The sequence below is a fragment of the Martes martes genome (genome assembly GCF_963455335.1).
Source record: "Martes martes genome assembly, chromosome: 10".
NCBI classification, from domain to species: domain Eukaryota; kingdom Metazoa; phylum Chordata; class Mammalia; order Carnivora; family Mustelidae; genus Martes; species Martes martes.
The window spans coordinates 108,044,098-108,061,502 of NC_137898.1; the positions used below are offsets into that span (position 1 = coordinate 108,044,098).

The following is a 17,405-nucleotide window of genomic DNA, read 5'->3' on the forward strand; positions in this document are numbered from 1 at the left end:
TAGAAGGGAATGGAAGAGACATTGTGAAATGGGGCTGAGGGAAGAGATGAGCTTGTTTATAGTAGGCTGAGGGCTTTATAGAATTAAGCAGAAAGGATTAGGCGGAGGATCTGTGAGGAATGACTGGGCAGAAGGCTGGGAGTGGGAGGGGGAACTGTAGCAGCGAGATGCCCATAAAGCAGGGCTTGCAAACTTGCATAGTTGGAGGAAAGGTCAGCTACTGTCAGGGAGGATGGCAGGCTAGATGGGGAGTATAATGAATGGACTGGACAGCATGTGCTCATTTTGAAGGAGCATTACTGTGCCGCTCCAGCTGGCTGTCATCACAAGAGACTGGGAATCAGTGTTGCCAAACTGTCCCATTTTCTAAAAAAAAAAACAGTACACCAAGATTACGTGGCATCTCCTGAATTTTAAACGACGGCAGCTAATTGACAAGTGTTAATGCATTGTAGAGACTACAAATCCCTATGCAGGCTGGATTGATACCATGATGGTCAAGGATCATGAGACTGGGGCCGGGGAGGGGCAGGGCATAAGGGACAGGTAGGCGGGACAAAAATGTAACAGGCAGCTATGGGTTCTCATGGGCGTGCTGCCTCTCTCTCTGATTCCATGGTATGCTGATTGTCTGCAAAGGATCAGCCCTGGGCCATGAGGGTCCCATGATGGTTTTTGTTGAGGAAGTTGCTGGATATAGGCTGCCTTCTCTGCTAGAGACGGTCATGGCCCCGGCCTTCCCAAACCCTACTGTCATTTGAGGGGACATCACAGTTGTACCCAAGATGGAAGGTTTACTGTGCAAACCACCTGTGTAGCCAGATCCTTTAAGGTTGAGAGGATGTAGATCCACAGAAGAGGTGGCACCAGGGTACTCCAGCACAGAGACAAAGGGGGGCAGTGTGTGCCAGGGAGGGGAGGGGCACGGTGACGACCAGGTGTCCAGACATAACAGCAAGGTCTCTGGGTGCTCCAGATTCACTTACTGCCTCACTCTGTGTCCCAAGAGGCTGCCTTCCTGGGCTGAATCAACTAAGCTCCCTTGTCCTTTGGCATCTGGTCACGTTCGGCCAATGAGAGTACCAGTAATGCGCAACAGAAAGTTGGGTCGAAGAAAAAAAAGATCAAGGTATTTATTCCCATGGAAGCCTCTGTTGCTGGGCTGTGGGTTGGCAGTGGCTCGACCAGAGGTCAAGGCTGCTGTTGCCCTGGGAGCCCTTATCTTCATCTGTAGGTCTACACTGACCTTTATTTCTATAAAGGCGTGTTCTCCTTGCCTGATCAGATCTAGGGACAGCTCTCCGCTATTGCCAGCTCCAAGGTCCTCCACTAATCTTGGTTTCTCTCGACCCTGTGGCCTTCTTTGTGGATAGTCCTTCACTAAAGTCTCCTCGGTTATCCTGTTTGAGTGTGCCATCTGCTTCCTGCTGGGGAAAAAGATCAATAAAAAAGAAGCACACACACAAACATATATGTGTTACATATATGTTCTATCTCTCTATCTCTATCTATCTATCTATATCACATGCTTTGACCTGAAGATTAGGTTTCATTCATTAGGTTTAATGTTTAGCATTGTAAGAACAACGAAAACCTCTAAGGAGCTCCCAAATAGAAAGTTCTCCAAATGATTCTTTTTGCTATCAACCAAAGGCCAGGGGACTTTCCTAGAATTCTACCCCCTTGATTTGTGCCTTTGCATTTCACTTCACTAGCCATGTGCTGCCTGTCCCTGGGGTTCCTTGTGCTATAGCTCACTCACACTCAGCCACTTAGAATGCAAAAACGAACTCTAAGTAGATCCTAGGATAAAAGAATATAAAGTTATGATATGTAATCATGGCAAACTTGCACAAGTGAATGCAACAATCAGATCTTTAATGGCACCTGTGGTTTTAAATGGATTCACCTTTAGCATGTTCACCAGATGAGAACTGGAGTACTGTCTTCACTGTTTCCATGTCTGAATAATCAAGGCCTTACCCCCAAGTCTAGTCTGGTTCCAAACCTAAGTTGTGGTCTCTACAGCCCTCTGAGCAGTCAGACCTCTGCTTCCACAAATTCCTTCTTGGTCACAGAACTCTGAGGAGTCACTCTTGGTTTTCCTTCTATTTTCTTTTTAAAATTATATATATGTATATATAATTTTTTATCCATTTATCCATTCATCTACCCAAGTAGACACTTGGGCTGCTTCCATAATTTGGCTATTGTAAATAATGCTGCAAAAAACATGGGGGTGGCATATCTTTTCCAATTAGTGTTTTTATGTTCTTTGCCTATACTACCCAAAACAATCTACAGATTCAATGCAATCCCTATCAAAACACCAATAGCATTTTCACAGAACAAGAACAATCTTAAAACTTGTATGGATCCACAAAAGACCCTGAATAGCCAAAGCAATCTTGAAAAAGAAAAACAAAACTTGAGATCACAATTTCAGATTTCAAGTTATACCACAAAGCTTTAGTAATTGAAACAGTGTGTTACTAGAAAAAAAATAGACACATAGATAATAGGACAGAAAAGAAAGTCCAGAAATAAACCCATCTTTAGGGTCAGTTAATCTTTGACAAGAGGCAAGAATATGCCATGGGGAAAAGATAGTCTCTTCAACAAATCGTGTCAGAAAAACTGGACAGCTACCACAAGAGAATGAAATTGGACCACTCTCTTATACCATATACAAAAATAAACTCAAGATGGATTAAAGGTCTAAATGTGAGACATGAAATCCTAAAGATCCTAGAAGAGAGTGCAGGCATTAATTTCTCTGACATAGGCTATAACAACATTTTCTAGATATGTCTCTGGAAGCAAGGGAAACAAAAGCAAAAATAAAATTTCAGGACTAAATCAAAATAAAAAGCTTCTGCACAGTGAAGAAAACTCAACAAAACTAAAAGGCAGCCTACTGAATGGGAGAAGATATTTGCAGACAACATATCTGATAAAGGGTCAGTATCCAAAATGTATGAAGAATTTATACAACTCAACACCAAAATCCTCTAAATCATTCAATTAAAAAATGGGTAGAGTACTTGAATAGATATTTTTTCAAAGAAGACATCCAGATGACCAATAGACACATGAAAAGATGCTCAACATCACCCATCATCAGAGAAATGCAAATCAAAACCACAATGAGATAACACTTCACACTTATCAGAATGGCTAGTATCAAAAACACAAGAAACAACAGGTGTTGGTGAGCTCATGGAGAGAAAGGAATCCTCTTGCACTGTTGATGGGAATGCAAACTGTTGGAGCCATTGTGGAAAACAGTATGATGGTTCCTTAAGAAATTAAAAATGAAATTACCGTATGGTCCAGTAATCACACTACTGGTATTTACCCAAAGAATACAAAAACACTAATTCCAAAGAATAGATGCATCTCTCTGTTTTCCTTCCATTTTCAACACAGCCCTGGTTGGAACCAACCTTCAAACTACCCAGCATGCCCAAGGGCTATGTCGGCATTGCCAAGTTTCTTTGCTTCCTTGGCACAAACACTGGCATATAAATGGGCAGACATGCAACTCATTGCATTCCCACTACTTTGGCCTCAGTTGGATGGGTCTCTCTTAAATTATACAAGGAAACTGGGTGCTGAGACAGGGAATTGTGCTGGCTATATTTAAGTGTGATGTGATTTCCATGAGGTCAGTTGTCTCCTCTGGGTCTCAGTTTCCTTATCTGTATAATGGAAGGAACCAGAGAAATACTTTTTAGCAGTGTGCACTCTTGTCAAACAAAATGTTACATGTAAAATAGGTTTCTATATATTTTCTGTTCACATTTATAGTATTTACACATTATAAAGTCAGTCAAAGACAATGACATTAAAAGACAATTTAAATTGGAAGAGGTGATGGTAGAGAACAGATGAGAGACGCGAATGGTGATGGTGGAGAATGGATGAGAGATTCAAGCTCAGATGAGCCTCATCTAGCAAATGCAAATCTGAGATTGCAGAAATTGCCCAGCACTCCCCTCAGAGTCCTAGAGTTCTGAGAACACAGTTTGGCAATCCCTAGGCTGGGAGATCTTCAAGACTCCACTGCGCAGAGTGTGATCATGGATAATAACATCAGCTTCACCTCGGAACTTGTTAGAAATACAGAATTTTGGCCTTACTCCAGACCTACTGAGTCAGAATCTGCACCTCAACAAGATCCTCACGTAATTTATTTGCCCATTAAAACCTGAGATCTAATTTGGAACACTTTCTCAAACTCGGATGCATGTTGGAATCAACTGTGCTTCTCAAACCTTAAGTCTTTTCAAACCTTATGAGGTCCTTCCCAGCTCTGACGTCCTGTGATTTTAACATCTAGCCTCATAAACTGGGGGTGAAATATGTTTTTGTTAAATACACAACTAGTCTGATCATTTCGTCCTGAACTGTTCGGGTTTTTGTTTTTGTTTTGTTTTGTTTTGTTAAGCCAGAGGTTGACAAGTAAACTAGATAGTAAAGGAAGTCTATGTTTTAGAAATGTGTGAACTGCCTTTATTACCCTTATTCTATATCTAGGTAATTTTAGGACATTAAAAAAGGACATCTTGACTCCATGTAAAGATGCTCAACATCACTCATCATCAGGGGAATGCAAATCAAAACTACAATGAGATGCTTCTTCACATCTGTCTGACTGGCTAGTATAAAAAAGGTAAGAAACAACACATGTTGGTGAGGATGTAGAGAAAAGGGAACCTCCACGTGGGCTGTTGGTGAGAATGTAGATTGATGCGGCCACTGTGAAAAACAGCCATAAAAAATAATGAAATCTTGCCATTTGCAACAATGATGGACCTAGAGGTTATTATGCTAAGTGAAATAAGTCAGAAGAAGAAAGATAAATACCATATGATTTCAGTTATATGTGGAATCTAAAAAAGAAAACAAAGGAAGGGAAAAAAAAACAAAACAGAAACAGACTCATAGATACAGGGAATAAACTGGTGGTTGGAGTGGGGGGGGGATGGGCAAAATAGGGGAAAGGGATTAAGATTACACACTTCCAGGTATAAAAGAAATAAGTCACGGAGAGGTAAAGTACAGCAAGGGAATTTAGTCGATAATATTGCAATAATTTTGTATGGTGACATATGGTAACCACACTTATAGTGGTGAGCATTTCATAATATACATTAATATCGAATTACCATGTTGTACACCTGAAACTAATGTAATACTGTATGTATTCAACTAAAACAACAAAACTCTTTCAACTGTACACTTAAGGTTCATGCATTGCTCTATATTTAAATCATATCGCAATAAAAAGGTTATCTAAAAACAATGACATCTTGGTAACTTTACGGGATGTACCAAGGAGAAACATCCTCAGTATAGAAGTGTTTTCCCTGGTGGGGTAAGGGGTTAACCCTGAGTAACCACATCTTAGAGTTCTCACTTTTGTTTTTATTCTCATTAGCTGTCTCAAAGCAGCTATCAGAACTCAACATACTTTATTTCTATATATTCTTTCCCTGACAGTGATGTCTGTTGGTGGAGATCACAAGGTGGTGATGAGCTGGGATGTACATATTTCATTGCACCTGTGAGAGCTGGTCTCTTCCTCAGTCAGGGGAAGCATCTGCAATTGGCAGTCTTTTTTGACATTTTTGAAAAGTCCTTGCTCTTTTTTATTCCCTTACAATTTCTGCCATAAACTCTACTTCAATACAGATGCAGCCTATGAATTTCATAACATCGAAAGCCCCACTTCCCCACATTCTTTCCATTTGTAGAAATTGTATGTATAAAAAAGCTGAGCAGGAAGTGTGATGACTGATGAAAACAGCTATTTTTACCCAAGCCAGAAAGCTAGCTCCAGTAGAACCGCTGTTGGCAAGAAAAATGTACTTTTCTCCAGGGATGTCGCTGACACAGTTGGTACAAGCTGTTGGACATCTTAGGAGGCAGCACATAGTTCCACCTGAATAAAAGGAACCAAGGTCTATCTATCAGGTTCATGGCTAATGAACAATATATTTTTCAATCTTGAGTCTTTCAATCTTAAACATCAAATGGGTGAATGAAATATAAGGATCCAACTACAAAATGGAGGCTACCACATTCCATAGGATGAGAACTGCAGTGACTGGCTTTTCATTCGAAGGTAGCTTTGTCTTGCTGTTTGTCACATCAGATCTGTCTTTATTACGACGTTCCAAACATACTGTCCTTCACTGAGGAGGGAATCAATTCTCATTTGCTTTTTGGGTTACAAACTGGTCCTGATCTTATACAAACCAAGGCCAGAAGGTTAAAAAAAAAAAAAAAGCATAACTACCTTAAAAACCCAGAACACTGTGTGTGAAAGAAAATCAAATGAAATTGACATTAATGATTTGGTCATACCCTAGAATGTTAGTCAGTATGAATTTAGAAAAAGCCCCAGCTATTGGCAAACTTTCCTCTAGTCACCTGAGAACACTTGCATATTCAACAACTAATGTGTTAAAATTCCCGATTTTTTTCTTCTTGGGACTGTACTCAGTACCCAAATCCAGGGTGTTTCCTTTTGCTGGGTGAGTGAGAGCCACAGAGTACAGTCTAAGGGGTAGTATTTATATTTACAAAAATAATTAGGCTAAGATCAGAGGGAAAACATGGGTCCTTTCTACTCCTCAGGGGCTGAATGCAGATCCCCTTGTCTCCATAGGAAGAGTGGGATACAAAGCCTGCCCAGAACGGCTTGAGGCACTTGAAGGGTTGAAACAGCTGGAGCTATTTGTCCATCAAAGGAAAGTGTAACCAAAACATAAGGGAAGAGGTATTTCTCAAGATGGGGGATGACTCTAGCTGAGAATGACCACTCATCTTCAGTTTAAACTTCTCTGGATTCCTGTTGAGGGGCAGACTTTTGAATAATAAGGCAACTGATCTAAACCATCTGTCTTAAAAACACTCTGCTCATCTGAAGAGACTACATTATTCTCTATTAGGGAGGTTGAAACTGTACCCAAAGCCAAATTCGTGACTGGTTACAAATCTATCTGAAAGCTTTAGGATTTCCCCAAGATACTTTATTTTCAGAGGAGTTGCCTAAAATGAGCCCACTGTCTAATGTTAGGAATAGCAATCATTTATTGAGTGTTTACTATCTGCCAGGTACAGCACGTGCTTTATGCTATTCTCTCTTTTTATTCAATGTTCTCTCTTTTCATGCATTGTCCAACTCTTTCTTTCCTTTTTTCATTAAAGAGAGGGAGGAGGGGCGGGAGAGGGAGAGGGAGAGAGAGAGACAGAGAGACAGAGAGAGTCAGTCTTAAGCAGGCTCCACGCTCTATGCAGAGCCCAACACAGGCTCCATCTCACAACTTGAGATCATGACCTGAGCCGAAGTCAAGAGTCTGACACTTAACCCACTGAGCCACCTGAGCACCCCAGCGTTGTCCAATTCTTATCTCTCCAGTGAAAATCTGAGCCACCAATTATACTTCCTTCTACCTCTCTCTTTGCATTCACACAGACTTTACTTCTGACCGAATCTTGGCCCCTTGACATCAGAGACTATCTACAGGGCACTGTCCTTGGAACAGTAAGGCAGGTAACACAGATATCCTTTGTGCCTCATAGAACTCAGAGTCTGTCCCACAGCACTCAGCTCCTCGTGTGGCTCAAGTTTGCTGAGTGGAGGAGTATATATTTATACAGATGACACACATTTGCCCAGATAACAGCAGTCTGATGCTGAGTTAATGAAGACAGTTATATTCATAGTATATCTGAATCATAGTTGTCGCCACAAAAATCACTTGCTCCTGTCACAGTCCATGAGGGGAGAGTCACAGTTTTATCAGAGGTCTTTTTGAGTTCACAGTGTATCACTGTAACTCCATTGCGACTGACTTTCTAGTCCCCATTGTCAACACTGCTTGTCTCATGTGATTTTTACTCTCATTGATTTTGGTGTCCTAGATGTTGTCTCCTCTGGTTATTGCCATCCAGATGTAAAGAATAAGTTCCCTGTCCATTGATGTTCAGGGCACTGCTCCTGGAGCCATGCACACAAATTTATTATTTGTCTCCAGGCTGTTGAGGTCTTGTACTTGACTTGCTCTTGGTACATTCCACTCTACTTCTCACCTTTTAGACATGTGCCTTTGTTTCATATTAAAAATGGACAGTCTTCTTGCTGTGGTGTTCCAATTCCTCTCCTTTCATAGTGAGTTCATCTAGTATAACACCCACATTTTTTTTTTTTTTGTTAGAGGTAGTCATTATTCCTTATATTTAGAATTTTTACTCTGAAGACCTGATGAAGACCAACTAAATCCCGAGCTCACTGGACTCCTTCCAGGGCTGGGACTTGCCTGGCATCACAGTAGATATTGAAGTTAAGGCTTTTGCTCTGTGACATTTTACGCGCACACACACACACACACACACACACACACGGATGCATACACATTCTAAAGTCTCTAATTATCAAATGTCATCCGTAACAAGCTAATGTTGAAATTAACTTAAACAGTTGAGAATCCAAACACCCCACCCACTCCCCACTTCAAGAGAGGATCACTATTGAGAATCACCATCTAAGGTTTCCAGTTTTCTCATGTAATTTCCAAATCCAATGGCCATTTCTCCCTCTAGTCTTTGTTCTACTCATTTTACTTGACTGGTAGCATTTCACACTTCTGACCAGCTCCTTCCTGAACTTGTTCATCTCTTAAACTTTCAAGCTACTACTCTCTCTTGATTGTCTTCCAACCATTCTGGCATTCTCTCCCAGGATCCGTATTTTTTGCACATTCCTTAAATACTGGTCTTCCTTAGGGTTCCATATTTGACTACCTTCTTTTCTTATGCTATCTGCCCTATTTAATTAGTGTATTGGGTTGATCTCATTACTCCCAGGGGCTCAAACTTCCATCTTTATGCTATATATCTATATTGGCATATTATATTAATTTGTATCTCCAGATCTTTCTCTTGAGTGCCAGACCTGAACTTCAAAGTGCCTAGTAGACATGTTCACTTAGATGTCTGTGATCATCTAAAACTGAACTTGTTTTCATGTCATTTGTTTTTCTCCCATATTGCTCACTTTAGTCAAAGGCATGTCATCTCTATTCTAGTTGCTGAAGCCAGAAGCTTTAGAGTCATCTTAGACTTATTCCTCCCACTCATCACCTTCAGAATCTTAAAATTCAAACACTGTTAAGTGTATCCAACTTCTCACAGCTGGTCCCTCTTCTCTATCCTCAAAGCTACTTCCTTACCATTTCTCAAAGGTGGTTCTGAAAATTGTCTTTCACCTGTCCTCCATATATGTGGTCACTTTTGTTCTTACCCCTCTTCTCTGTTCCAATCAGAGTTCTAGTTCTCAAATGCGGATCTGATGATGACTCCATCCTGCTTAACATTCTTCCATGCCTCCTTAATGACAATCAGACTAATGTTGAGCTCCTTGACCTGATCCACTAAGACCTTTCCCCATCTTCAGCTCTTCCTATCATCCTTTCCACACAGGCTATGCCCCAGTCATGCCAAAACTGCTGCTGCTTCCCGAACAGTCCCTTCTTGCACATGACATCATGTCTTCAAATTTCCCAATAAACTGTGTGGATTGAAGTGTAACCCAAGATAATAGGCCTGGTCATTATCAGAGTGGGACCTCCTGAATACTCTGGCCTAGCAAGAGGGAGGATAAGCTAGAACAGGTTGTATAACTGGGGCATGAACCTTGAATGTGCTGACTTACTCCTTGTAGAAGCAGAGAGAATCTTTTCTAGGAGAGAGGGGAATCTCTAGGATGATGAAGATGTAAAGTAGCTTGTGGGGTGTCAGAAGAAGAGAAGATAAAGCTCTTGAGAGAAAAGGAAGATAATCTGGAATGCTGGGGCTTACATGAGGCAGAGGCCAACTTATAAAATCTTAAAAGAGGGCATCCCTGAGATGATGACCCCCTAGGAGCTAACAGATCTTTAAAGCAGGGCTTAATACCAGAAAATATTGAGTTAAATCTGAATTTACTGAGCCAGGGTTTCACGAATAAACAGAACAGTTTCAACCTGAAATTGAGGTGTTTATCTGGGATTCAGTCAAAGAAGAAACTATTTTCTGACAAATAAAGGGTATGACTAATAACAATAACACTTAGACTTTTTGAGTATTTATTCAGTACTAAGCATGGCTTTAAGGGTTTCATATCATTTTATCTTGACAAAACTGTGAAGTAGGTAGTATCGGTATCCCCTTTTTATGGATGAGAAAATTGAGGCACAGAAAAGTTAAAACAATTGCCCAAAGTCATAGCCCTATGTGGTAGAGTCAGGATTAGAACCCATAACACTGCCTCTGAGCCTCATGCACACACATGTATGCACCCATGCATGCTCCTGTACACACATGCACACACATGCATGCTTGTGTACACACACGCACACACACTCACGTACACACATGTATGTACACACACGATCACGCACACACCTATGCATATACATGCTCATGTGCACACGTGCATGCACACATGCTCACATACCCACATGTGCAATTCATACACACATGCATGCTCACAAACATACACATGCACACACACTCATGTAAATATGTATGCACATGCCCACACACAAACATGTATGTATACACATGCTCATGTACACACATATGCACACACATGCTCGTGTGCACACATGTATGCACACATGCATGCTCCCCCTCCCCCGACACACAGCCGGTAAAGGGCACACCAGGATATTGCCTTTGAAGAAACCCTCCCATTTCCAGTAACAGCATCCTGATGTTACCCTGGGAAGCCAAAATAGGAACAATGTGTCATCACACTTGCTTTGATATTTTTTCTCATCTATAGATTTTTTTTAGCTCAAAGCTAAATATAGATTAAAAATGAGAATTCTGAAATGTGGTAATTTTGGCCGTAGCTATTTACAATAGACTTTAAAACAGATCATTAAGAGCTAGCTTTAAAACACAAAGGAAAAGGGGTGCCTGGGTAGCTCAGTGGGTTAAAGCCTCCGCCTTTGGCTCAGGTCATGATTCCAGGGTCCTGGGATGGAGCCCCGCATCGGGCTCTCTGCTCAGCAGGGAGCCTGCTTCCTCCTCTCTCTCTCTGCCTGCCTCTCTGCCTACTTGCGATCTCTTGTCTGTCAAATAAATAAATAAAAATCTTTAAAAAAAAATAAAATACAAACGAATGGAAGGGCTTGGTGGGTAATTTGGTCTGATGATGTACAGGGTCACCCTGAAGACCGTCCAGAGGCTCTTCAGTCTGAACTAGAGAACAATACGACTTTTACCTACTGCCCCCTGAGGTAATCTGGAACTTCCAACCTCCTACTATTTCAGTAGCAACAGCGTGAGAAGTTGGGACATCTGGGGTCTGGCTTCTGGTCTTGTCTGTGGTCACAACTTGTTTAAGGATGACCCTTGGAGAGGTACTAACCTGTCTGCTCCCATGTGGGGTTTGCTCAGTACTATGACTTCTGTGTCCTTCCACAATTCATATGTTGAATGTTAACCTCCAATATGATGGTATTAGGGGTGGGGTCTTTGAGAGGTGATCAGGTCTTGAGAGTGGAACACACCTGAATGGGGTTAGTGAGCTTATAAAAGAGACCCCGGAGAGGTCCATCAAATCCATGTGAGGGCACAGTGGGCAGACGGCCATCTATGAACCAGGCAGTGGGCCCTCACCAGACACTGAATCTGCTGGCACCTTGGTCTTGGACTTCCCCGCTTCCAGAACTATGAGAAATAATAGTTTATTGTTTAAGCCACCCAGTCTATAATATTCCTGTTAAAGCGGGCCGAACAGATTGAGACAGCTGCCAAGAATCAGAATGCCACGTGGGTCAGCCTAAGCACGTGCGAACACGGAAAAGATACAGGAGTACCTCCCTGAACCGAGGGTAAGAAGCGCAGTCAGCCTCCTCTCCCTCCCCCTCTCCCAGGCTCCGCCTACGTCACTCTCCTCAATTTTTGCAAAACGGCTCTTTCTTCTTTGCACGTATGTGACTCTGACTCTAGCTTTTGTATCACATCTATTACTTGAATGCCCCAAGTCTTCAGGGTGGGTGTGTATGAATGGGATCATACTGACATTAACGCCAGAATACTGAAGCACAGAAAGTTAACACAATTGCAGAAGTGTCACAGCACTGCATGGCAGAGTTGGGATTCAAATCCAGAATGCTGGCTCAAGACTCTTAAGTGTCTTGGACTAGGAGGCTGGCAAGAATGAACCAGGAGGAAGAGTTTGGACCAAAGAAAGAACCAAGGGAGCAGAGAGGATTTGTGATTGCTCACTTACAATTTACACACACACACACACACACACTCAGCCCAAGTCCTTGCTGATGTTAAAAACCCTTATCTTGGGGTACCTGGGTGGCTCAGTGGGTTGAGGCCTCTGCCTTTGGCTCAGGTCATGATTCCAGGGTCCTGGGATCGAGCCCTGCATCGGGGTCTCTGCTCATCGGGGAGCCTGCTTCCTCTTCTCTCTCTCTGCCTGCCTCTCTGCCTACTTGTGATCTCTGTCTGTCAAAAAAAAAAAAAAATTAAAAACCCTTTTCTCAAGTATTTCTGCAGATCCCCAGGGGGTGTCTCACCAGTACCATGTGTCCAGTCACTCTTAGTTAACTCCGCCACACCTATTAGGGCCCCTGCGATTACGGCTGGTTTTGTTCGTTCTGCATAGGCTTCCGTCCCAGTTAGGCCCAGATCCTGCTGGTTCATCCTGGCCATGAGCGCTGTCAACCACCCCTGGCATGGGGCAGGAAAAGCCCCTGTTCTGTCTTGTACTTCCTTGGGGCAGGATGCGCTCTCGTGTTGCAGGGTTTCGTGTCACAGGCCTTCCCATTCCCCTGTGAGGCACCGTTCTCTCCAGGGCCAACATACTGCTGGGACAGTGGGGTAAGAAAGGTTCAAGACTCAGCCAGCATCTGACGGTGACCTGCCAGGCCTTGTTGTTGATCTGCTCTGCCTGCAAATTTTCTTTTCAATTCCTTCCTCTACAGTGCTCTCCATTGCGTCTTAGATGCTGATCCATTGTGAACAGCCGAACTCCAGTCCTGGACACTGTTAAGCGTTTGCTACAGTGAGGCTGCTAGTTTCCATGTAAACTAGTGATGGCAAATAGATTTATGGGGTGGGTATGTGTGTGCCGTTGGCCGCTAACTCCAGAAGATGGACTGGGACCTCTCAGTGGAGACTCCAGATACCCATAGCTTGCCAGATGTTGTCTCAGGGATGTGTGAGACCTCCAGCTTCCCTGCGGGCTGTGCACAGATCTTTCATGCAGACCACAGTCCTTAACTGGTGGCTGAGTGTGCCAGTATCCTGTAGGTATGGGGAATTTCTGGGGGTATTTTTTTATTTGGATTTGTGGACCCCCTAGGAGTCTGTGAGTACCAGGGATCTGTGATTGATAGTCTCTAAACACTCATGCACTGAGAATATATTTGATTGTAATATTGCTCACAAAACAAAGTTTTGATCAGTGGTCCGTGATATTGCCAAGTTTTGAACACAAACATCCATTGTTGTCTCTCATTCATTCATTATAGTGAGGGCTGTTATTAATGACTATAAGATGTTGTCTGTTTGTTTTTAACTCATTTTATCTTAAGATAAAAATGGGATTGTGTATAGTGGCAATCAGGATTTCTTCCCTTTTGCGAATAGGCAAGGTGGTGCAGTAGACTAAAATTCTTACTCCTGATTAACTAATTGTGTAATCATGGGTCATTTAATTTGTCTGGGTCCCATTTTCCTTAATTAGAACACGAGATTAGACTAGATTATCTTTAAATTTTGAGGTACAAATAATATGTGACTTTTAACATTTTTGGGGGGGGAATAAATAGTACATGAATAATATCAGGGAAAACTTTAAAAAGATATATTAATTCTAATTTAGTCCTCAAAGTAGTTTTGAATCTCTGGTCTATTTTCTACAGCCTTCTTCAATATAGTGTAATATATTCAACTAATGTGGTAATAGCATCCATAAAAATACACTGGATACTGGTGACTTTTTAAACATATGTAATAGCTACTAATCGAAAATTTTCATTCTTTCTTTTTGTTCTTTTAGTGTTCCATATAATTGGTTAAGTCAAGGATCATAAAATAGATACTCATAGTTTATTAGTAGACTCCAAATCATTTCAAACAGACTTTTACTTTCTTCATACCTGTTTACTTAAGTGTAAGCATAGAAAATACTTTATATTCCTGCTTTAGAATTAGAAGTTGGAGTTCATACTATTCATAAACTTATACAAATCAAATTTTAAAAAGAATTATAAATTAAGGAGTTTGTCTTCAGAGTTTAGAAAGTACAAAACTTATTTCAAATTAATATAGTCCATTGTCCCTGTTTTTTTTTATTTTTTTATTTTCAGTGTAACAGTATTCATTGTTTTTGCACCACACCCAGTGCTCCATGCAATCCGTGCCCTCCATAATACCCACCACCTGGTTCCTCCAACCTCCCACCCCCCGCCCCTTCAAAACCCTCAGGTTGTTTTTCAGAGTCCATAGTCTCTCATGGTTCATCTCCCCTTCCAATTTCCCCCAACTCCCTTCTCCTCTCCATCTCCCCATGTCCTCCATGTTATTTGTTATGCTCCACAAATAAGTGAAACCATATGATAATTGACTCTCTCTGCTTGACTTATTTCAAAACTCAGCATCATCTCTTCCAGTCCCGTCCATGTTGATACAAAAGTTGGGTATTCATCCTTTCTGATGGAGGCATAATACTGCATAGTGTATATGGACCACATCTTCCTTATCCATTCGTCCGTTGAAGGGCATCTTGGTTCTTTCCTCAGTTTGGCGACCGTGATCATTGCTGCTATAAACATTGGGGTACAGATGGCCCTTCTTTTCACTACATCTGTATCTTTGGGGTAAATACCCAGTAGTGCAATTGCAGGGTCATAGGGAAGCTCTATTTTTAATTTCTTGAGGCATCTCCACACTGTTCTCCAAAGTGGCTGCACCAGCTTGCATTCCCACCAACAGTGTAAGAGGGTTCCCCTTTCTCCACATCCTCTCCAACACACGTTGTTTCCTGTCTTGCTAATTTTGGCCATTCTAACTGGTGTAAGGTGGTATCTCAATGTTGTCCCTGTTTTTTAATAAAATTCCTCTCAGAGGTGGACTTACTCATGAAACCATTTGCACACCCTCACTGGGTGGTGGACTCCGTGGTAGTTAGTTATGCTTGTTTCTTTAGGAAGTAGAGAGACTTGCTTGACAAAACCAGCCAATGGTGGTGATGGCTGGAACTGGGCATTTAGTCTCTGTCTCAAATATGTCCTTGTGGACGACATCTAGGGTTGGAAGGGGGGTGTTGATCCTACCTAGAGCAGACAGAGCAGCTGTTATCAGTCACCACAGCTTGGAGACAATGTTTCCCAAACTTGCTGATAGAAGAATAACAGGAAATGCCTGGAAGATAGATGGCTTCCCCAGACCACCATCTTGGAAGTTCTGATTTCATAGAGATGGGTTGGGTGCCAGGAATTTGTGTTATTAATGAGACCCTCAAGTAATTTTATTCATCAAGAAGTTCAGGCAAACATACCACTTTGAAGCAGCTCCTTTCTTCCTTTTTTAAAAAATTCCTATTAAATTTCTCTAAAATCACATTACGACTAGATCAATGCCATCAACGATGCTCTCTTTCTGAATGGTTGCCTGGGTTGCTGCTCTCACACCCACCATTCATTTTATACACATCACCAGCTTATTCATCTGGAAATTCAGCTCTCGTCACTATTTTCCTGCCCAAAGAATACCATGGCAGCTTTGCTGAATGGAGAATTACAGTCAGATTCCTCAGCCTAGAACTTCAGGGACTCTATCAATTGGTCTTGACCTGTCTTTTCAAATTCTCTCTTGCCAAGTTCCTGACTTTTTAATGTCCTCACTCTTTGCCTGTTCTCTCCACTCATCTATGTTTGTCCATCTTATCTTTCAGGGGCCAGCTCCGAATTTACCTCCTTTCTGACGTGGGACCTCATCTTATCAGTCAGAGAGTAAGAATTTATTGACTGCTAATCATAGGGTTAGCATGCCCTACTAACTGTAGGGCATTGTGCTGAACTTCTTATATGGATTATTTCGTTTATTTTTTATGTTTTTTAAAAAAGATTTTATTTATTTGAGAGAGAGAGAGAGCGAGCAAGTGCGAGCAGGGGGAGCAGCAGGCAGAGGGAGAAGCCCCCGCCCCCACCCCCCAACCAAGCAAGGAGCCTGACGCAGGAATCCATCTCAGGACCCTGGGATCACGACCTGAACCAAAGGCAGGTGCTTCCTTGACTGAGTCGCCCAGGTGCCCTGAATTGTCTCATTTAACTCTCGAAATGATCTAAGAGAGAAACTCCCTCATCTGGACCTCATCCCCACAGTCCAGTAGTTCTTCCTGTTTTGGATTTCTTGTTTGCAAATTCACCCACTCACTTTTATTTCTAATCCCATAACCAATACTCCTGATTCTTATCGGGTCATTCTTGGACATGTTCAGAGTGGAGAAAAATTCAAACCATTTGACACACACACCTCCCAGCTGAGGTCAAGCAAGGTGAAGTCTGCCCTCTTGTTTCAGCTTTCATACTCTAAACAAGCGTCCTTTTCTCAGTCTATTTAGTGCCACGCAATTTTTTGCATTTTTGTGCATATCTCGTTAGTAACTTCATGGTTTATAAATGGCCCTAAGAAGAGTGAAGTGCTGCCCCGTGTTCCTAAGTGCCACAGGGCTGTGACGTGCCTGACAGATGACACATATGTGTTAGCTAAGCTTCATCCAGGCGTGATTGGATGCCTGTGAGTTCAACATTAATGCATCACCACTGCAGTCCATCCAGGAAAAAATGGGGACATTCACCGATCTATACGCGAGGCTGCCTGAGAAAGTGCTACAGGACACTTCTTGGTGTGTGATGAAGTTATGGAAAAGAAGGAAAAGCAGGTCAGTTTGTCGCTTCGTGAGATGAAGACCTTATGAAAACATAGTGGGCCTCACTGTGGGGACCCTGAAAGCCAAAGAGACGTGTGGTCACGTTACCTGGGGTCAGGCTTTATACCCTTCTTCTTGGGGTCCTCTTGGCTGCTCCACATGTCCCAAAAGGCAGTACGTCAAGGACGACATTAAACCTGCAGGCTAGCCAGGTTCTGCTGGTCGGGAGGCTGTAGAACAATTAAGAAGATACCTGCTAAGTGTTGCGCAGGAAAGGGGAAATGCGGAAGAGCAGGTCTTCTGTGCTGCTGAGCCCTGCTTATTTTATAAGAAAGTTGGCAAACAAACCTATATGATGCAAATGTGTTTCCTTGATGAAAATGTGATCCGCAGCTTGCAGGAAGCTAATCCTTATTTCCCCTTGGAGACATAGATGGCTCAGTATTTGCTA

General features: G+C 42.2%; 1 protein-coding gene across 1 annotated transcript in view; it reads right to left on the reverse strand.

Annotated features, from left to right (window-relative positions):
• Positions 1–12,729, reverse strand: part of POU2AF2 (POU class 2 homeobox associating factor 2) — a gene marked incomplete at both ends in the record, with an annotated part of 66,486 nt that extends 53,757 nt beyond the window's left edge. The window contains one exon of the mRNA XM_080816402.1: positions 12,594–12,729. Coding sequence (XP_080672528.1) covers positions 12,594–12,729 — 136 coding nt within the window. The remainder of the gene's footprint in view (positions 1–12,593) is intronic.
• Positions 12,730–17,405: the final 4,676 nt, after the last annotated feature.